Raw genomic sequence first — 21,552 nt, 5'->3', positions numbered from 1 at the left:
CAGGTGTTTGTCTAAAACCTGGTCTTTGCACCAGGAGGGTGTGGGAGAAGCAAGGAGTTAAGTCTTTTATTCATAAGACACAGGTCCCAGTGGGTCATCGTGGAGGGACAGACTGCAGCCGTGTCAGGGCACCTGTGGGTGCTGGCTGTGTGCAGGGCATGCGTGCTGCCGGCGGGGGGTGGTGGGGGGTGGGCAGCAGCCCTCTCCCAGGTTTGGGTGCCAGTGAGCCATGGGATGCCTCATCACTTGGCGATTTTGGCTGTCCTGGAGTTAGGGGTTTTCAGAGAAAACTCTTCCCTTTCTGACTCCGGAGGTGGCCTCCTCCTCAGAGCTGCTGACTCACGTGCTGACTCACGTGCTGACTCACTCAGCCTTTCTCTCTGACTTTCTCTCACTGTTGCCTGAGTTAAGAGAGCGAGACCCAGGGAAGGCTTGCTCTTATCCCCTGGCTCCCAGCGACAGCGAGAGGGATGCTGGGCTACGAAGGGCAGAGAGAACAGCCCCAGCTGTACTTGGCCTTTGGCTTTGGGTTGTTTCTCAGTTCACCCTGTACCTCTACGTGACCCTGAGAAAGTGTCTGGATTTCTGTGACCTCACCTATGCATCTCCTTTTCAAGATTACTTTCAGAAGAACCCCAGTGTTTAAGATGAATAAAAGTAGGGCTCTGGCCCTGGCCGGTGTGGCTCATGGTTAGAGCATCTGCCCTCACACTGAAGAGTCTCAGGTTCGATTCCCAGTCAAGGGCACATACCTGGGTTGTAGGTTTGATCCCCGGCCCTGTTTGGGGCTCGTGCAGGAGGCAACCAATCAATGTGTCTCACATTGATGTCTCTCTCTCTTCCTCCCTGCCTACCTCCCTCCTTTCCACTCTCTCTAAAAATCAATGGAAAAAAATACCCTTTGGTGAGGATTAAATAAATAAATAAATAAATACAGTTTTAAACAGCGGGGCTCCATGGTTAGTCCTCCCCAGTGGTGACTGAGCGGAGGGGCCAGCCTTCCTTGCCTGAGACAAGTTGCCTGGTCTCTGGAGGCGGGCAAGACTGGCCCCTGGAGAAGCTTCTGACAGTGGTGCCATCCTCGCTGGTCCCATGAAGCTGTGTGATTCCTGGCCTCCCTCGCTGCCTCTGCCTCGCGTGCCCCCTGCCCTCATCCCTCTACGCCCATATGGCTGGTTCGATGGCCAGTGGCCTGTCAGCAGGGACCACGTGGTTCTCCAAGTGAGGAAGAGGAGGCAGTGAGTGTCCTGAGTGCTCCTGCCGCCTTCTCGCCTCCCTACCAGCCCAGTCCTCCAAACCGCTCCTTCCCCTTCTGTCCTCTTTATTTTTAGAGTAGTTTTGCTTCTAATGAGCTTCAATCTTCAAATGAGGAAGAAAACGGGGACCATGGGAATATGGGAATCCTTGGTGAATCACCTTAAATTAATGAGACTAATACGGGAATTGAGTTTGGCTGTGCAAATTAGCGTTTTGTTCTGGGTCTTGATGACTTAAATTGCAGATTCTAATTAAATGCCCCCAAGTAACCACCAAGTACCTTCTGAGGTCTTTTTGACCTAAAAGCTTCTATAATCTGTGAACTCTATCAAGTTTGTAAAATTAGTCTGTAGATGTTCCCCTTGAAGCATGTCTACCCCCAGAATCTCATAATGCCTATAATACTAAACTCCCTCCTAGGGCAGCGGTTCTCAACCTGTGGGTCCCGACCCCTTTGGGGGTTGAACGACCCTTTCACAGGGGTCGCCTAAGACCATTGGAAAACACATATATAATTACATATTGTTTTTGTGATTAATCACTATGCTTTAATTATGTTCAATTTGTAACAATGAAATTGGGGGTCACCACAACATGAGGAACTGTATTAAAGGGTCGAGGCACTAGGAAGGTTGAGAACCACTGTCCTAGGGGAAAGGCAGGTGGGTGGAGTGGGCAGGGACCCTGCAGGGGAAGGGGGATGGGAGTCTCCCTTGGGCGGTTGAGATGTCAAGGTGAGATGCAGCCCTGTGATAGGAGACAAGTCTCTGCTGTCCCAACTGAAGGGAAGGTGGCTATATCTTCATGGATAAGCAGGGGGAGGGGGGAGGTTCAAGAGAGAAGAGCTCCTTCCTGGCTGATTCATCTCCAGGTGCCACCTCTGCCTCCACCAGCAAGGGGTGCAGATTTCAGTGATGAAGGGGGTGATAGCCAAGAAAGGAAGCTGTTTCCCCCCTTCTTCCCCCGCCCCCCATCATGTCCCCAGACATGGCTACTGTCTTGCTGTGGCCTCCTGCTGGCTCTTTTCCCTTGTTTCACATTTTTTAAGGAAGGGCTATAACCAGAACACAGGTGGAATAGTGCATGGAAAACCCACATGATGCAGAACTGACGTAAACATCTTTCATACTGTGTTGTCTCCATTGCAGTCATTGAAAAAAATTAAACTTTTTATTGAGGTAGGACCCCTCCCCTCCTCCCACCATCAGTACTCACCCCTCAGAAATACCACCATCTGGACTCTAACACCAAGGGCTCATCAGGCTGTGCCCAAACCTCATAGAAACACAGTTGCCTAGATGCGCTCTGTGTGCCTGGCTCTCCCCTTGATATCCTTTCTAGGAGTCACCTGTGTAGTGTTTATCTGCTATTGGTGGGCATTTGGGTTGTTTCTGGTTTTTGACTATTATAAATGTTACTGCTCTAAATGTTCTTCACATTCTTTTGGGGGGAATATAAGTATACATTTCTGTTAGCAATTCCAGATTCTGGGGTGGATGAGTGTTCGGTTTGAGTAGATACTGCATTTTCCAGAGTGGCCGTGCCCTTGACTCCTCCAGCAGTATATCAGGGCCATCACTCCTCATCCTCACCAACACTTGGTATTGCCGTCTTTTCATTTCAGCTATTCTAGTGGGTATGCGCTATCTCATGCCCATGACGTGCCTTTTCCTGGTGGCTAATGAGGTGGAAGAACGGTCCATGTGGTTGTTGGCTTTATTATGACCACGCGAACAGCCGTATGTCAGTGTTCACAGGCGTTGACACTGACACCTGCAGTGGGCACTTGGGTTGGTCTCAGTTTGTCGTTGTAAGTCAGACTGCAGTAAGCATCTCTGGATCATTGGCGAGAATCTGTTGTGGACAAATTTTGATAAATAATAGTTGTTTTCCAAAATGCTTGTAGTATTCTAACATGTCATCAGCACTACAGGACAGTCCTTTGGAATTTCCTCTAGTTCCGCCCAGAAAGCATATTCTCAATAGAACTAACTGCCTTTGGCAGACTCATTTAGGGGAATGTAGGTGTGGGGAGCATTCCTTTTATTATTATGAATGAGTCTCGTCCCTGTTCAAAATGTTTACCACATGTATTACTCTTTTATGAATTCTTACCTTTTGCTACTTGGATTTTTAGTGAGTTTTTAAAATTAATTTTTAAATTACAAATTCACAGATACTAATACTATAAGTACTTTCCCATTTTTATTGCTTTTTTTTGACTTGTATGCCTTCCGATTTCAGCAAACTGATGCATCTTCCCCTGGTGACTTCTGTGACCCCAGCCAGGCCATGCTGCTCTGCTGAGGCGCCCGGCTAAAGGTCCCTGGGTGTCCCAGTGGGAGAGGCAGGAGCACAACCTCCAGGGCGAGAGCACTGCTCTTCCAGTGGTCTGCACCCCAGGCCCTGGCATTTTCAGATGGCTCATGCGCTGGGCCCCCAGGTTCGCCCAACAGCTCCCCAGCAGTGCGAGGACTGAGTCAGAGTCGGGGGGGGGGGGGCAGGGTCCTGTTTCACAATGGCCCCTGCCTGCTTCACTGTGGGAGGCCAGCAGAGTTTGGGGAGCCCAGTGGAGTTTGCAGAGCCCTCTCCCGTTGTGGAAAGGTCTGGTTCTCACTGCACCCCGTGAGATGGGTACAACTAGCTTCATCTTAGACAGCAAAATGCAGAGCCTCCGAGGGGCCCAGCAGCTCTCTTCGGACCTGAGGCCTATGGGAGGGAGTACTGGGACTCAGATCCTCACCTCCTCATTTTCCCTGATCCACCCCAGCTGCTCACGTGGCTCTTTCGGGCTGCCCCAAATTCCCCTGGGTCACCCCTGGAGCGGAACAGAGTGTGTACTGTCTAGTTCTCATTCATTTGGGCTTTGAGCAAAACCTTTGTTTTTGAGCCAGGTTAGATTGGTGTGTGGAGACAAGAACATGAAACAGCTTGTGGCGTTCCCATATTTCTAGGCATTGGAATTATAATGTACTAGAGGCCTGGTGCACGAAATTTGTGCACGGGAGGAGGGGTCCCTCAGGCAGGCCTGCACCCTCTTCAATCCGGGACCCCTCATGAGATGTCTGACTGCCTGTTTAGGCCCGATCCCGGGGATCTCGGGCCTAAACAGGCAGTCAGACATCCCTCTCACAATCCGGGACCACTAGCTCCTAACCGCCTCTGCCTGCCGGCCTGATCGCCCCCTAACTGCCCTCCCCTGCCGGCCTGATCGCCCCCTAACTGCCTTCCCCTGCTGGCCTGATCACCCTTAACTGCTTCTGCCTTGGCCCCCACCACCATGGCTTTGTCAAGAAGGACATCTGGAAAATGTCCAGTCTAATTAGCATATTACCCTTTTCTTAGTATAGATTCTTTCACAAGAACTCCCTGCGTGTTGACCAGCTTGGTAAGTGTATAACTTTCTATTTTAGGTGATGGATTTGGATATGCTCCTATGAAGAAATGCCACGTGTCACTACTGAAACAAGAACAAACATGTCCAGTAAGTTGCTGGGTAAGTGAACCCCCTCAAGAGCGGGACCATGGGCCCTTCAGGTAGAGGTGCAGACACACGGAGAGAAGACGGGACGTCTGGAAATCGCAGGCTTGGAGAGGGGTATTTTAAACCAGCCCTTCTGCTCAGTCTCATTGCCTGACCTTCTAAAGGGTGGTTCCTTCTAGAGACAGCAGGAATGACCGCCTATGGGGCTGGGAAAATGTGAAGCTCACTTCTTGCTGCTTCCCATGTGGCGGCTGTCTGACCCAGCCAGCAGAGGCCGCTCTCAGAGATGGCCACACCCCAGCGCAGCACTCGGCTCTCGAGAGGATCACATATATGTTTTGTGGGAAAGAAAGGCAGGACTGAGACCCACATGTAGTTTCTGTAGTTCTGGGAAGAACGAGGGCAAGGTTGGAGGGCATGTGCCTTTGTCTGTCCCGTGTCCCACCGAGCTGTTGTAGCCAGGGTGGCAAACCCCTTCGTGCATCTGTATCCTACAGAGGTTGTAGCGAATTGGCTTTAAATTTTATGAAATTCTATGAGACTTGCCAATGGGAAAGCTTAATAAAGCAAATAAAATCTCAAAAGCCATGTTTTACGATTGTATGTAAAACATCATTTAAGATGGCATGTCTTTGTCAGAGAGAACACGATTTCTATATGGATCCCACGGGCGTGCTATGTTGTTGTGTGAGCGCGCTGGGGAGCGTAGGGAATGTGGTGACTGAAGAGACCTAGACCATCAGACTCTTCTTCCCCCGGCCCGACCTGCTGGGACCCTGGCCTTGCTGTGCCTGCTCGCATAGCTCACGCACTCTCTGTGATCTCACAGTGCCTTTCTGCCACCATCTGTGCTTCTTCCCATTGTTCGTTCCCATTTCTCAGGACTGCTGCCACCTTAGGGGATAGGGCTGGATGACAGCTCTTCCCAGGGAGTCAGGCGTGGTCTGACCCAGGAGCAGGAAACACATCATCACCAATGACATCATGACAACAAGAGAGCACAGCCCTCGCCATGGCGCCAGGGCCCGTGCACTGCAGCGGGCTTCCACCATTGATGTGGCAGCTGACATGCTTGGCCTCTCTCTGGCAGGTGAGCCTCTTGGGGCGGCTCCAGTGGTTCCGACATGGCAGTTCTGGGAGGGCCACGCATGCCTCCTTGGGCACCTGGTGAACAGTCAGTATGAGCCCCCTGTGACTGCCCCAGGTTGGAGGGTGCCTCCTCTGGGTGAGTCAGGATAGGAGGAGAAAGCCAGCACTCTCCCTGACACTGCCTCCGAGGGAGCCAGTCTGCTGCAGGTTTCCAGCCAGGAGATGATGTGGGAGTGTCCATGGGGCCTGTCTGGCCAGTGCCCAGGCCATAGTGAAAGGCCTGTCTGTTGTGGGTATGCAGACCTGGAAAGGTAGGGGTTTGGTCTTGGAGTCTGAGACTTTCTAGAAATCTCAAAACAAAAAGTTTATAAAATGAAGAAATCACCTCACATAAGTTTTGGATATAAAAATAAGTAGAATGTTGGAGTCCCCCCCTCCCCCCCAGTTTTATTGAGAAATAATTGACACACATCACTGTATGCATTTAAGGTGTGCGGCATGACAGTTCAACTTATAAACACTGTGAAATGATGATAAGTGTGTTGGGGTTGTGTGTTTTTTGTATAAAATCTGAAAGCAGGGAAAAGTTGATTAAGGCTGATTTTTGTCTGGCATTTCTTTTTTATTCAGGAAATCTACAAGATCCAGATGAACCCATTTTAGAGTTCAGCTTAGGTGGGTGTCTTTCATTGTTTTAGGTAACAATATATGTTGCTCAAAAACAAAAACACAACTGCTGGCCCGAGTCTTAGAGAACTTGCTGCCGCCGTCTCTGCTGCTGACGTGTTGCTGAGAAGATGAACCCGGAGGCTGATGTGGACTTCCTATGGGTGGGGGGCCTGGGGGACTATGCCTGCAGGGCTGGAAATGGTGAGCCCACCCTGAGCTTCTGAGACCGGGAGGGGTGAGAAAGCGGGGTTTAGGGCTGGCGGTGTCAGCCACAGCCCAGGCCTGTGTGGTTGAGTTTAGCTTCCTAGTCCTCATTCCCTACTCTGTGACCAGAGGTGATGACACTTGCATGCTCTCCCTCTCGGAGCATCAGAGAGACTGCGCCAGCCCTGGGATCGGGAAGTGTGGCAGGAGAGCAAGGCGGGGTCAGCTGGGAAGCTCCTCTGGGGGCACTGGGCTCTGGTGGTCCTCTCCCCTCCCCGCATCTCCTGGACGGGGGTCAGCATTGGCCGGTGGCCTGGCAGAGGTGTCCAAGAGGTGCTGTGAACCAGATGACCTGGAATCTTATCCAGACTGTGCTATAAACTCAGTGCCCAGCCTTGAGCCTGCCCTTGACCTTGCTGGATGGGTTTCCTCATGAGTCGTATGAGGTGTTGCTATTTGAGAGACAAGCTCATGGTGGTTAAAACAAAACAAGGGCTTTGACAACTTGCTAAACCCATAAAAATATAAGTGCATTATCACCAAATTTTAAACTCTGAAAACGTCCTCATTTCAGGTTTCATGCTCCTAAACTAGTTCAGGGTCCCCAGCCCTTGCCAGATGCCTGGTCTGCAGTGGGTAGTGAGCACAGCTTTGTATGGGTTGCCCACCAACCTGGAACTTTATTGCTCTTTACAAACTGTGATGCCAGTCCAAGTTTCACAGCAGAGTGTGAGCACGCTTCCACCCTTGTCCCCGTCACCCCAAACATCAGGGAGAATAAGAAACAGAAACAGACTCTGTGCAGCATATCATTTCTTTGACATGTACTTTCTTTGACCTTGTCTTCTACTTTCTGCAAGTTCTCTGTTCTTCCAAGTTCTATCTTTTCTTTCATGTTGCGGGCCTTCCGTAAAGTCTGGTCATCTTTGACTCTTCTTTCATTTTGTTTTAAGTCAACATTGAGGTATAATGTGTATGTAAAATGTACCCATTTTAAGTGTAGCATCAGTGAGTTTTGATAAGCAGATTATGTATGTAACCACTAGCCTTGCCATCGCCCCAAAGGATTCTCATGTCCTCAGCCTCACTCCCAGTCAGCTGTCGGCCTGTTTCCATCACTGCAGCAAGGCCGCGAGAGTTTCACAAGATAGAACCATGCAGTGCCCAGCCTCTGGGTGCGCCGTGCTCACTTCGGTAATGCTCTGGACTCGCGCTGGACGTGCAGTTCTGCGGCCAGAACTCATCCTGGCTTGCTGAGTGGCTTCCATTGTGTGCACCAACCATAGTTTATTCTGCTGACGGACATGTGGGTTGTATATGAATTTTATATTTACATGAAGATAGTTAATGTGTATTTTATATACTAAATTATATATTTTAGATGATAATTTATAGCCTCAAGAGAAGATGGTGTATACATCCAATAAAAACAGGATGCTCTAAGGAGAAAGAGAACAGTTGGAAAACATGGATAATTTTAGAAATTTAAAATAGGGTAGAAAATATTTTAAAATTCAATAAAGTATGGAAGATATTCGAGGAAAGTAAAACTTTAAAAGCGAAATAGAAAACAGGAGAGAAATTGAAATGGAAAAGTAGAGAGCAGATTCCGGAGGTCTGCAACTTAGTAGAGAAAAGAGAGAAGAATGTGAGGGAGGAAATGACCAGGCAGTGGCACCAGGGTCTGTCAGGACCGAAGAAGGTGTGTCTTGGGTTAAAATGCCTACCAGGCCCCGAATGTTGAACACACCTGTCCTGAGACCCATCAGGGTGAAATTTCACAGCACGGGGAATCCAGTGAAGACTCTGAAACTCAGAGGAGGGCACATCCACGGACCAGGGATGAAGTGAGTGTGGAGATGCTCCGCCACACGGGAACGGAGTGGGCAGCACCTTCAGTGCGGCGGGGAGAAAACTGTTTCCTACCGAGAATGCTGTGTTCAGCCAGGCTGTCAGTCCAATATGAGGGTAGGAGGAAACTTGTCTTGGCTACAGAGTCTCAGAAAAACTTACTTCCCCACATCCTTTCTCTGGACGTTGGTGGAGGGTGTGCTTCACGACAAGGGGCGTGAATTGAGAAGAAGGGAGACCTGGGGTCTAGGAAACAGGTAGGGTCCAGCACGGGAGAGAAGTGAAAGAAACCCCACTTGGCTTATAATGAATACTGCTCACAGGATATGGATTTAATGATGCAGAATATGGATTTAACCAAACAAGGAGCTAGTTAGAACAGCCGTAGGCAACCTGCGGCCCAAGGGCCGGATCCGGCCCGTTTGAAATGAATAAAACTAAAAAAGAAAAAAAGACCGTACCCTTTTATGTAATGATGTTTACTTTGAATTTATATTAGTTCACACAAACACTCCATCCATGCTTTTGTTCCGGCCCTCCGGTCCAGTTTAAGAACCCATTGTGGCCCTCGAGTCAAAAAGTTTGCCCACCCCTGAGCTAGACTGATGGAGCACAGAGAGCATGAGAGTTGATAGAATTGAGTTGAGACCCTCACCCCTAGATAGAAATCAGGCTGTTTCTGCATGTGACAAGTCAAGTAATACAGACATAGAGGATGAAACAGCCTTAGAAGGTGAGGGTGAATTTTATGTTTTACCACAATTAAGCAAAAAAGGTGAGGAGCCAGATGATTGATCAAATGTTTTATCTTAATAAAAAATATATATATAGATTAAAATTAAAAAGTGTTTCTCGGTGGTTAGAGCATTCACCAGCGGACTGAAGGATCATGGGTTCAATTCCCAGTCAAGGGCACATACCTGGATTGCAGGTTCTATCTCTGGCCCCAGTTGAGGCTCCTGCAGGAGGCAGCGAGTCAATGTGTCTCTCTTGCATTGATGTTTTCTCTCTCTCTCTTTCTCCTCCTCCTCCTCTTCCTCCTCCTCCTCTTCCTCTTCCCTCTCCTCCCTCCTTCCCTTCCTCCTTTCTTCCCTTCCACTCTCTCTAAAAAACCAATAGGAAAAAAATGTCCTTGGGTGAGGATTAACAAAAAGGAAAGTACTTATTTTAAAGCATTTATTACAGCAAATGTTAGAGGAAAAGAAATTCCTGAGAGAGAGAAACTCAGAGATAGCATTTTGGTGTGAGTCCTTCCAGGTATTTTTGCACCCACACAGCACTATAATGATTTTGGTTTGTAGATGGTGGAATTACTTACAGAAATGTCACCCTAATGTTCTTAACATGGCTTTTTCTCTCATGTAGCAAAATATCACTGGCACCTTTCATTCTAATAAACATGGAACTGCCTCATCGTACTGGGTGCCCAGAGAGAATCTGCCTACAGCTGTGCCACACTCACCTTAAACCATCTCTGTTGGTAGCCCCTAGGTTCCCTCCCGTTTGCCGCTATAAACACCACCACAGTGCACGTACTTGCACATAGATCTTTCATGTATTTTGCTGATTATTTTCTTAGGACAAATTCTTGGATCTGGAATTGCTGAGTCAAATGATATGCACCTGAAATATGCTTTATTCTTTACCTCAGCAGTGTTTGCTCAGCTGGGATTACAGGTGATATGGTTGGAGAGACAAGACATGCATGTCAGAGATTCATGGTTTCTGAGGAAATAGACTGAAGAAGTGATATAAGCAGTGAACAGAAGGAGAGGGGACCGGGGACTGCTGAGAGAAAGCCTGTGGGAGCTATGGACCTCAGAGCTAGGAATTAAACATTGGGTGACATTTAGGTAGGCTGGGTCGGGGGTGAGGCCAGGAGGGAATGTCACTTGTGGGAAGGTGTGTTCTGAAGGTGGCATTTGGCTCAGCAGCCCTTAAACTGATAAGTTTTCCCAGCCTTTGGCCACCTGTTATTGCTCAGCCATTAGTTGTATTTGGAAACCCAGCTATTCTGGCCTTGCATGTGTGTGAAGAACCACACCTGGTGAAGGCAAGCCGAGAGGGACCAGACCACGGCTCCCTTAAGGGCACAGCATAAAGGAGAGGGAGGCGGCAGAACAGCCCAATCCCTGATTGCTGCTGAGGTAGACTCGTAGGAAAGATAGAAGAGAACTTAAAACATAAAGCCTTAAAGGTTCTAGAAGTAAACGAATGAAATAACTCAGCGTCAGGGTGGTCCGAGATTTCTTCGAAAGCAAAAGCACTAACTCTGTGCTTCAGCTTGCTATTGTTGCCATAACACACCACCACAAATTTAGCATTTTACAACGACACAAACTTACTATCTTTACAGTTCCCTTAGGTCAAAACTCCAGTGGGCTCAGCTGGGTCTCTGCTTTGAGCCTTACAGCACCAAAGTCAGCCCGTCGGTAGGGCTGCATTCCTTTCTATGGGTTTGGGGGGGTTTCCTTGCTCATTCAGATTGTTGGCGAAATTTAGTTCCTTACCGTTTTAGGACTGTACTCCCATTTCTTTGCCAGCTGCCATTTGAGGCTGGTTCTCAGCTTAGAAAGGCCCTCACCTTTCTTGGCTTGTGGGCCCCGTCCATCTGCAGAGCCAGCAGTGCCAGGTTGGGTCCTTCCATACCTTGGATCTCACCTTTCTCCCTGATCACATCTTTCTGACTCCACCTTCCTCTCTGCTTTAAGAGCTCACGTGATCAGATTAAGACCGCTCAGATGATCCAGAATGACCTCCCATGTCACATCTGAGGATTCCATGACCCAGTCACATCTGCAGCCCTTTGCTGGAGATGTAATATATTCACAGGTTCCAGGGACGAGGACGTGGATACTTTTTTGGGGGGAGGGACAATTTTCTGCGTACCAGTCCCTAAATTTAAAAATCTAAAATAAAATCCAAAAATGTTTAAGAAAATGAATAGATAAACCACAGATTGGGAAAAAGATATTCACAGCACATATACTGGACAGAGGGCAGCTGTACAGTAGAATGCTTACACACCAGCAATTAAAAAGTCAACAATTCAATTTAAAAATAAGCAGAAGTCTTAGACTCTTGATGAAGTTATAAAAACGGGCAGTAAGCATATGGTGAAAAGATGCTTCACATCAGAGAAGTGCAAATTAAAACGTCTATTAGAACAACAGAAATAAGCAGTAAGCTCACCAAATGTCAGCGGTGATTGGCATTCCTGCACGTTGTGATGGCTGTAAAATGGTGCAGCCACTTTAGAGAACTGTTAGCTGTGAAGTGAGACCTGTCCTCTGCTGTAACCTCGAAATGCCACCCTTAGGTGCTTGTCAAGAGAAAGGAAAACCTCAGTTCACAGAAAGACTAGAACAGGAATGTTTATACACCTTTATCTATAATGGCTCAAAGTGAAGCAACCCAAATGTCCACTAACAAGATGGATAAGAGCACTTGGTGCATTTATACAACGGGCTATATATAGAACAATAGAGGCGAATCTTAAAACATTCCACTTGTGTGCCATTCAAGAATAGACAGCAGTGCTGGAAGTGAGGAAGTGACTGCATAATGACCGGTCGCTGTGATGTGCACAGAGGCTGGAAGTAAGGGGAACTTTCTAGCCTGAAGGAAAAGTTCTACCTTGCTTTGTTGATGGTCACATGGTACATATGACTCTCAGAACTCAAAAGCCAAGCTCTTTGTATTTTATTATCCTACCAGAGGCCCAGTGCACAAAATTTGTGCACATTAAAGGGGAATTAATTAGAGGAAATATTTTAATATTGCTGTTTGCCCTTTCTCTATAATAGAAGTGTCAGAGGTGGAAGAAAATTAGTAAAATGTATATGAAAATCTCCCTCCTGTCAGAATCTGGGGCACACTGCAGAACCCAGAGTCAAGTCCCCGCCCACCTGCGCCCAGACCCGGCTGGCCCCACCCCCGTCAAGCCCTGCCGGGCAGGAGGGCAGCCTCAGGTCCCTCAGCCCTGGGGCAAGGGGCACAGCCTCAGGTTCCCTGGCCCGGCCTCAGGTCTCCTGACCCCAACACGGGGTGGGGGGCACGGCCTCAGATCCCCTGGGGCGGGGGGTGCAGCCTCAGGTCTCCCAGCCAGGGCGTGAGGATGTGACGACCATTTGCATATTGGCTCTTTATTATATAGGATACTGGAGGCCTGGTGTATGAATTCGTGCATGGGTGGGGTCCCTCGGGGTTGCCTTCAGGGATCAGGTCCCAGCTCGTGCCCCCAGGCTCGCCGCCCCAGCTCACGCCCCCAGCCTCGCAGCCCCGTGGCCCCGCCTGGCACCCTGCCTTGGCCTGGTGCCACCCGCTCACCTGCTCCACCATCCCGCCAAGGTCCTGCTCTCATCGGGGCCCATCGGGGCTGGCAGCGCCTCCACTGCCACCTGCTACCAGCGCCGAGTCGCTGATGTCCATTTTCCGTGCTGCCCCCTAGTGGTCAGCGCACGTCATAGCGAGTGATCAAACTCCCAGTCTAACTCCTGAGGGACAATTTACATATTAGGCTTCTATTATATAGGATAGTAAAAGGGTTATATGCAAATCAACTGAATGGCAAAACGACTGGTCGCTATGATGCACACTGACCACCAGGGGGCAGATGCTCAATGCAGGAGCTGTCCTCTGGTGGTCATTGTGCTCCCACATGGGGAGCGCTGCTCAGCCAGAAGCCGGCTCATGGCTGGCGAGCGCAGCGGTGGTGGTGGGAGCGGGCCTAAGCCATCAGTCAGACGTCCCCAAGCGCTTCCAGACTTCGAGAGGGATTTCTGAGAGGGATGCATGCCGAGGGGTCCTGGACTGCGAGAGGGCGCAGGCCAGGCTGAGGGACCCCTTTCCCCCCAGTGCACGAATCTCATGCACCGGGCCTCTAGTATCCAATAAATAATGAGGATTCAAGATATATAAGACAATATTACAAGGGATAATCAGAGAACCAAAGTTAATTTCCAGAAGTAAAAGTTAATTTCTAAATTTTAAATCACTAGAGAGCATTCTAAAAATCAAATGAGAAAGATGGGAGCAGGAACGATACTGTGAGGCCCTCCAAAAAGTTTTTTCCTCCATAAAGGCAATGAGAACACTGACAAAAAGGGTCGAAGTCAGTTGTTTGAGAACTCCGAAAGCAAGCAAAAGCCGAGCACTCGGGGGTGGTTATTGCTCTGCCATAAAAGCTGCTTCTTCCGGTGCAGAACTTTGACTTGCCATTCGTTTAATCAGTTCCACAGAGCATGTTTCTTCATGTTTTTCTGTAATGACAAAATGTCTATGGTTGGTGGCATTTGCTGGTCTCACGGCAGTGGGTCATCTTTTTTTCGCAGTGCATTTTACAAAGATACATGTCAGAGTCCATGCATTAGGACCGTTTTCCCTGTAAGTTACTTCTACCATTGAACTTCTGAGTCTTATAATCTGTCCCAAAATGCTCAGTACACTAGATGTGCATGTGAGATGGTTGGCTCTGTGTGCCATTCCATGGGCTCGCCGTCCCTGCAGCTAGGGCAGTGCTGCCATGCGTCTGGGGAGGTGTGTGTGTGGGAGGGTGAGTAGAGATTGTTTCCAATGAAAAAATCAGCTCCCTGTGACAACAGACCATGTAATTGCCTCATCCTTTTGAGCAGGGGTGGACAAACTTTTTGACTCGAGGGCCACAATGGGTTCTTAAACTGGACCGGAGGGCCAGAACGAAAGCATGGATGGAGTGTTTGTGTGAACTAATATAAATTCAAAGTAAACATCATTACATAAAAGGGTACGGTCTTTTATTTTTTTAGTTTTATTCATTTCAAACGGGCCGGATCCGACCCGAGGGCCGTAGTTTGCCCATGGCTGCTTTTGAGTGTCATTTACTGTCTTTGCTCTTTGAGTGTGTGTGGAACACAGAACTAACTAGAGCCTGATTTTAAAGGATTCTTTTCTCTCACATCTTGATTCCATAGCTTGTAGTGAGCTGCATACGCCATCGCTAGATCGGAAACCAAATAGTTTTGTAGCAGTGAGTGTGACCACCCCTCCACAGGCATTCTGGACGAAGCACGCGCAGACGGAGATCATCGAGGTGGGTGCTGCTGGCCCCCGGGGCTCGGGGACAGGCTCGCCGCGGTCTCACCCCAGGGCAGGCTGCTCGGTGACCTGAGCACCTGTAGCCGGGATCATTTCTATGTGAATTCTTGCTGTTGTCCTTGTGTTTGTTTGTTTGTTTGTTTTTTTGTTTATTTATTTATTTTTATTCTTTTGCAGTCCTGATTTTTTTTTATTGATTAAGATATTACATATGTGTCCTTATACCCACGTTACCCCCTACCCCACCTCCCCCCGCTCATGCCCTCACCCCCCCGTTGTCCGTGTACATTGGTTAGACCTATATGCTTGCATGTAAGTTCTTTGGTTGATCTTTCCCCCTTACCCCCACCCTCCCCTACCTTCCCTCCAAGGCCCGACAGTCCAATCAATGCCTCTCCGTCTCTGGATTAGTCCTTGTTCATCAGTTTATGATGTTCATTATATTCCACAAATGAGTGAGATCATGTGGTATTTATCCTTCTCTGACTGGCTTATTTCACTTAGCATAATGCTCTCTAGTTCCATCCATGGTGTGGCAAATGGTAAGAGTTCCTTTTTCTTCTTCCTCTTCTTAAAGAATACCTTTCAGCATTTCATATAATGCTGGTTTGGTGGTGATGAACTCCTTTAGCTTTTTCTTATCTGTGAAGCTCTTTATCTGACCTTCAATTCTGAATGATAGCTTTGCTGGATAAATTAATCTTGGTTGTAGGTTCTTGCTATTCATCACTTTGAATATTTCTTGCCACTCTCTTCTGGCCTGCATGGTTTCTGTTGAGAAATCAGCTCACAGTTATATGGGTAACTTATGGTAAATTATGGTAAATTATGGTAAATTACTTTGTGATTATGATCAAATTTTCTATGGACAAAGCCCTGAGGTGGGGTTGGGAGGCTTTTCTGTGCCATGTTGCTGTCTGACAGATGTGTCTGTTAGAAACCCGCACACTTTCATGAAGGGGGAGGGGCTTCCGGCCTGGGACCCACGGGTGAGACTGTAGGGTAAGCCTTTCCAGGGCGCGTGTCAATCGTCCACGCGGCCAGGGCTCTGGTCGGGGGGAGGGCAGCGGAGGGGCCTGCGTGGCTGTGAAGGATCGCACTGTGCAGGCGGCTGGAGAGCAGGCTCCTCCCAGGCACCTCAAGACACTGGCAGTCCCACAGGGCGAAGCCCACATGTCCCCCAAGAGATGCTGTGGACCAACTGCTGTTCTATTAACATATGGAAAGGCCCGCGCCCACCAGCACGTGAGTGACATGTGGACACTGCACAGGGCCCACCAGCACGTGAGCGACATGTGGACACTGCACAGGCTGCGGCTCAGACCGAGGCGGCGGCCTGCCCTCCAGGTGGGTTGGGCCTTTCATGACTGCACTACTGTGGACGCATCCAACTGCTGTAGCTTCCATTCTACTGTATTCCAGCCCAGCCTATTTTTAATAAACTTTGTATGTATTTTAAAAAAAAAAATTATTTACCATAATTATTTACCATAATTTACCATAATTTTACCCTTATAGGTAACTGACTTTTTTTCTCTTGCTGCTTTTAAGATTCTCTCTTTGTCTTTTGCTCTTGGCATTTTAATTATGATGTGTCTTGGTGTGGTCCTCTTCGGATTCCTTTTGTTTGGGGTTCTATGCGCTTCCTGGACTTGGAAGTCTATTTCTTTCACCAGGTAGGGGAAGTTTTCTGTCATTATTTCTTCAAATAGGTTTTCAATATCTTCCCTCTCTCTTCTTCTGGTACCCCTATAATTCTGATGTTGATACGCTTGAAGTTGTCCCAGAGGCTCCTTACACTATCTTCATATTTTTGGATTCTTTTTTCATTTTGCTTTTCCAGTTGGGTGTTTTTTGCTTCTTCGTATTTCAAATCTTTGACTTGATTCTTGCGATCCTCTGGTCTGCTGTTGGGAGTCTGTGTAATATTCTTTATTTTAGTCAGTGTATGCTTAATTTCTAGTTGGTCCTTTATCACAACATTGAGGGTCTCACTAGATTTCTTGAGGATCTCACTACATTTATCGGCGGTTTCCATAAAATTCTTGAAAAATCTTAGAACCGTGGCTTTGAACTCTATATCCAGTAGTTTGCTTTCCTCCATTTCTGTCATTTGTGACCTGTTTCCTTGTCTTCGCATTTTGTCTGCTTCCCTGTGTTGGTAGAGTGGTTTTGTGTGCTAGGTGTCCCACAGGGCCCAGTGGCTCAGCCTCCCCAGTTACCTCAGGTGGACACTCTTGGTGCACCCCCTTGTGGGCTTTGTGCACAGTCTTGTCGTAGTTATGCCTTGATTGTTTTAGGTGTCACTGGGAGGAATTGACCTCCAGGCCAATTGGCAGTGAGAATCAGCTGTGTCTGCAGTGGGAGAACTTCTGTGCTGAAGACACCCTTCTGGGGCAAGACTTGCTTCAGTGGGGCTTTGGTGCTCACTGAGTCTGCCCCCTGAGTGTGTTCCTTATGAATCTGAGGAGTTGTAATCTGGATGGTCCCACTCTGACCACTGGGTACACTGGCTCTTGGATCTAAGGAGGTGCTAATTAAGCCTCTTCCTGAGGTTACCCAGCAGGAGCTACGAAGAGATATGCAGATTCCCCTTCCTTTTTGGGGGGTTTGGGGGAGCCCAGATGAGACCCAGCTGAGAAGCAATGCAAGCTGCTGTGGGGCCTTGGGCCTTCTCTTGGAAGTTCTGGGTCTGTCTGGCCCAGCTGAAATTTGTTAGGTATTGTCAGGTTGCAAAGGACCCAGGCATTCATATGCAAAAGGCTTTGCAGCAGCCTGGAAGGGGCGGGGTCTCGGAATCAACAGAGCGGAGCAAGCAGCTATGGCTGATTCTCAGCCCTGCCCTAAGGGGCCGAGGGTCTCAGTGTCCCGGTAATTGCTGCCAGCACCTCTGAGGGAAAGCCGCCCTTAAGTTCCGAGTTCTGCCTGCTGCCAGACCGTCCAGTTTCTCCCCGTATGAGCCAGGGGACCCCAGAGATTTCCTGGAACCGGAGTTCAGAGCAGTCAGGAGCTTGTGACTCCCTCCCGATTCAAAAAGACAGCCGCGTCCTCAGGTGCCAGCCCCTTTCCGCACATGCTGGAGCCTCCGTACCTCTGCACTTTACTTTCGTAGCTCCTCTGAGTCTGTGTGCTCTTCTCTTTCCTTCTAGTTGTAGAATTTCCACTCAGCCAGCCTTCCTGTGGTTCTGGATGATGACCGTTCTGTCTTTTAGTTGTATTTTTGAAGTTGTTGTCGGAGGCAGCAATTTCCGGTGTTTTCCTATGCCGCCATCTTGGTTTTTTTCGTCCATGTGTTTTTAGTAAGTGATATTTTTCATCACAGTTCTGGAGGGCACTATTTTTGCCATATCCTTTACAATCATTGGTCAGTTACTGGCTGGGTATTTTTGAACAGTGATGCTATAAAGTTGGCTGCCTTTTAAGAGGAAGATCCAATTCTTCCTTGTCACTTCCAGTTGGAGAGTAACTCTTAACAAACCCTCCTAGTGGACATACCCCTGTTTTAATTGGTTTTTACCTTTATATCCTTTTGAGTTGTGTGTTATATACTTACTTTTTCATTAAACTAAATGTTATGCATTCACCTCGGGAATTTTACAGAAGCCGTTTAGATAATTGAGCACATTGTGTAAGTTGTGAAACTAAGAGTAGGCATTGCTGTGGGATTCCACAGGCTTCTGCTGGCGATGTGAGCTCCTGTGAATTGTCCGCCCTGGCAATCTCCAGCAGGCTCCACTGCACTTCCTCCTCGTCCCTAGCTTTACATTTTGGAAGATAGACCTTTTCATTCTCTTGTAAACTTATTTCCAAGTTCAAGTCAGCAATCCTGTTTCTAAGCCTTTGTTGAGCACTGTCTGTACGCGCCGCACAGTGCTGGGCGCTGCGGGTGATGCAGAGGCCATTGAGGCCCCAGCCCTGCCCCCAAGAGGTTGGCCATCCTGGGGGAGGGGGGATGAGTGAAGGTGTCCGCATCTGTACCCAGCAGAGTGCAGGTGTGTGAAGGGTGAGGATGGCACCAGGAGGATGGGTTCCCAGCTAGTTCTGAGGATCGGAGGTGGCTTCCTACGCCACGTAGTGAAATTCTGACTTGATAAGTCGGGTGGGGCCAAGACTCTGTGTTTCTCCCAGGCTCCAGGTCATGCCCACGCTGCCGGTCTAGGGACCACAGCTGCGGAGCATTGCAGAGTCCTGTAATGGCGATGGGGAGCATCATGTGTCTTGGAGAATAACATCAGCCTGTTCATGTGTGCAGAAGGCACAGGTGGAGAGCAAGGGGAACGCCTCAAAAGTCGGGCTAGGAGTTACGTGAGGGCCACCTGAGCAGAGGTGTGTGAGGGAGTGCGATGTGGCACCTGCCACATTGGGAAGGAGGGGCAGGAGGGGCAGAAGGGTGCCTGCGAGAGAGGATTTTTAAATTTTGGTTTTTTGTTAATCCTCACCCGAAAGAGTGTATTTTTCCCATTGATTTTTAGAGAGAGTATGAGAGAGAGAGAATCATCGATGTGAGAGAGGCACATCGATTGGTTGCTTCTTGCACGTGCCTGACCTGGGCCGGGGATTTAACCTGCAACCCAGGCATGTGCCCGGCAATTGAACCTGAGACCCTTCAGTGCTCGGGCTGATGCTCTAACCACTGAGAACACTGGCTAGGGCTAGGGAGCGTTTATGGAAGAGTTTATTGTAACTTGGAGATTGAGAACGACAGAGAAGCAGGTACCGAAGCAGATGCCCAAGTTGGTGGCCTCCTTGGGCGAGAGTCAGAGCTGGTTGACAGGGGCGGATGGAGGGAGGCCGGCGCTGTCCAGCAGGTGTGGAGAGACTGGATCTGGAGCTGCAGAGGGCGCTCAGCCAGGGCATGGTCCCCACACAGGTGGGGTTTTGGGGGCGGGGGAGCGAGGCTAAGCTGCCAGGAATAACCACCTATGATCTAGAAACTAGCAGCTAGTCCTCAAAAAAGGGATAGCTTAAATAGGTCAGGCCTTAATTATTCTAAACCACAGGATTCTAGAAGAAACGACTTAAGCTATTCATTTCCTCTTCCATCCACCTTGGCACACCTTACAGGAACAGCCCAAAGTAGTAGACCCAATTGCATAGTGTATCTCAAGCTGAACAACACGCGAATGTCAGCCTGTTCCCATGTTATAGAAGCCTCCCACTGAGGGGGCCCTCGGGACATGCCTGGGCCCAGCTGTGTCTGGATCGGGAGGGGTTTGTGGGCCACCTTCGTTCTTGAAAAACGGGGTTTTCGTTGACTGCATTCGTTTAAGCTGCCATGAGCATTTGTGTTGATCCAAGTTGGTAAGAACGTTAATTTCTCGTTCTGAAATGAACAATCACTTTAAAAATTCAACTCTGTATTCTGAGGATTTTCTTTTCTGTTCTAGGGAACCAACAACCCTATATTCTTAAGCAGCATTGCCTTCTTCCAAGACTCTCTCATCAATCAGATGACGCAGATCAAACTCTCCGTGTATGACGTCAAAGACAGATCTCAGGGAACAGTTAAGTAGCGTGTGGTTCAGGGGCCTTTCTTCGCTTCTTAAAGCTGGGCAGTTATTTCAGCGAGAGGAGCACATGCGACTGGCTTCACCACTGGCTCACTAATTGATGTCCAGTGGGATTTGCCTTTGGAATTTCTTCCTGCACATCCCTGTTGGGCTCCTGCAGTGAGGGTCAGAGGTGCTGTGGGCAGCAGCCAGTGACCCCACCCTGGTCATGGGGCCGAGGCACAGCACGGGCTCACGCTGTGTTCCCTCTTCCTCAGATGTACCTACTGGGCTCTGGTACATTCATTGTCAAGGATCTGCTCCAGGACAGGCATCATCGGTTGCATTTAACACTAAGGTTGGTATTTAATTTTGTTCCTTTGAGATGATCTTGAGTTCTGAGGTCCCGGGACTGATGGGGAAGGGCCCATTTCCTGCCTCTCCCAGAGGCTGGTCTTAGCAAACAGCCTGTCAGAGGGCTAATGGAGGGGGCATGTGTGGCATCCACAGGAAATCGAGCACAGGTGGACTCAGACCTGCAGGAAGACCTAGATAACATCTGATCGGCGAGATGAGTTTACAGTGTCTGCTTCCTCCCCAACAGAGTGTCCGCTCCCAGAAAGCAGGGGTTTTGTCTGTTTTGCTTCATTGCTGTATCCTAAGGCACATAGAACAGGGCTTGGGGCTCAATAAATATTTGTGGGGGTGGAGGGACCCCCACCATGTCCCTGGAAGAAAGATGTCAAGATGGCAACCCTTCCCAAATTCATTTTAGGGGCAATTCCCACCCAACCCCTGACTTGGTGTTCTTGTTTTCAAAATAATGTGAAAATTGGGAAGACATTCCAAAATAGCAAAGGAAATGTTGGCAAAGAGGATTAATTCCCTGCACTAATTCTCTGCAGCCATGGTGATAGCAGTGCCGCCGGCATCAGGCAGGACAGGAGCCCTGCAGGTGCCTGGTGGGTGTGGAGACCTGACTGGGGAGAGAGGAACAGTCCTAGGGAAACAAGAGGGCCATGGGGAACGGGGTTGTAGAGGAAAATACCCAGGTACACGATGTGCCTGAGCAATCCTAGTTGGACCCATGCACACGTAAGAAGTGGAGATCATCCTCTGTAGGAGAAGCTGACGAGGACTGTTGGGATAGTGTGGGGAAAGGACTTCCCGGGCATGAGGACACTGAGAGTCACAGAGACATTTGGCACAGCAGTGACCACAGGAAAGTTGACACTGGCTCTGTCAGACGTCTTCCATAATAGTCCAGGCGTCCTTGGATGAGTCACATGGGCCCACGCAGTGCAGCCCCCCGTGATCTTAGGGGAAGCCAGACAGGTGGAGTGGCAGCAGCTGTGCCGTGTCAGGAATCAGAGGCTTTGGGAAACCGTGGGTGGCCTCAGCTGACTTAGGGTCCAGGCCTCAGCCTTGGGGAAA

General features: G+C 48.9%; 1 protein-coding gene across 15 annotated transcripts in view; it reads left to right on the top strand.

Moving 5' to 3' along the window:
- The window catches only part of INPP4A (inositol polyphosphate-4-phosphatase type I A), a 124,171-nt gene that overhangs the window by 56,186 nt on the left and 46,433 nt on the right, over window positions 1–21,552 (top strand). For 11 of the 15 annotated variants that reach the window (XR_011473202.1, XM_070429897.1, XM_070429896.1 and 8 more), the window contains exons 2-7: window positions 4,671–4,753; window positions 5,624–5,831; window positions 6,461–6,505; window positions 14,506–14,624; window positions 20,017–20,133; window positions 20,397–20,476. Coding sequence is in view for 14 of the 15 variants with exons in the window: in XM_070429897.1 (XP_070285998.1) it covers window positions 5,726–5,831; window positions 6,461–6,505; window positions 14,506–14,624; window positions 20,017–20,133; window positions 20,397–20,476 (467 nt within the window). In the remaining variant the exon portion in view is untranslated. The remainder of the gene's footprint in view (window positions 1–4,670; window positions 4,754–5,623; window positions 5,832–6,460; window positions 6,506–14,505; window positions 14,625–20,016; window positions 20,134–20,396; window positions 20,477–21,552) is intronic. The other 4 variants (XM_070429885.1, XM_070429886.1, XM_070429890.1 and 1 more) reach the window with 2 other exon arrangements.

The sequence above is a fragment of the Myotis yumanensis genome, unplaced genomic scaffold, assembly GCF_028538775.1.
Source record: "Myotis yumanensis isolate MYYU_CA2020_CCGP unplaced genomic scaffold, mMyoYum1.0.hap1 SCAF_11, whole genome shotgun sequence".
NCBI classification, from domain to species: domain Eukaryota; kingdom Metazoa; phylum Chordata; class Mammalia; order Chiroptera; family Vespertilionidae; genus Myotis; species Myotis yumanensis.
This window is presented reverse-complemented; position numbering and strand designations above follow the sequence as displayed.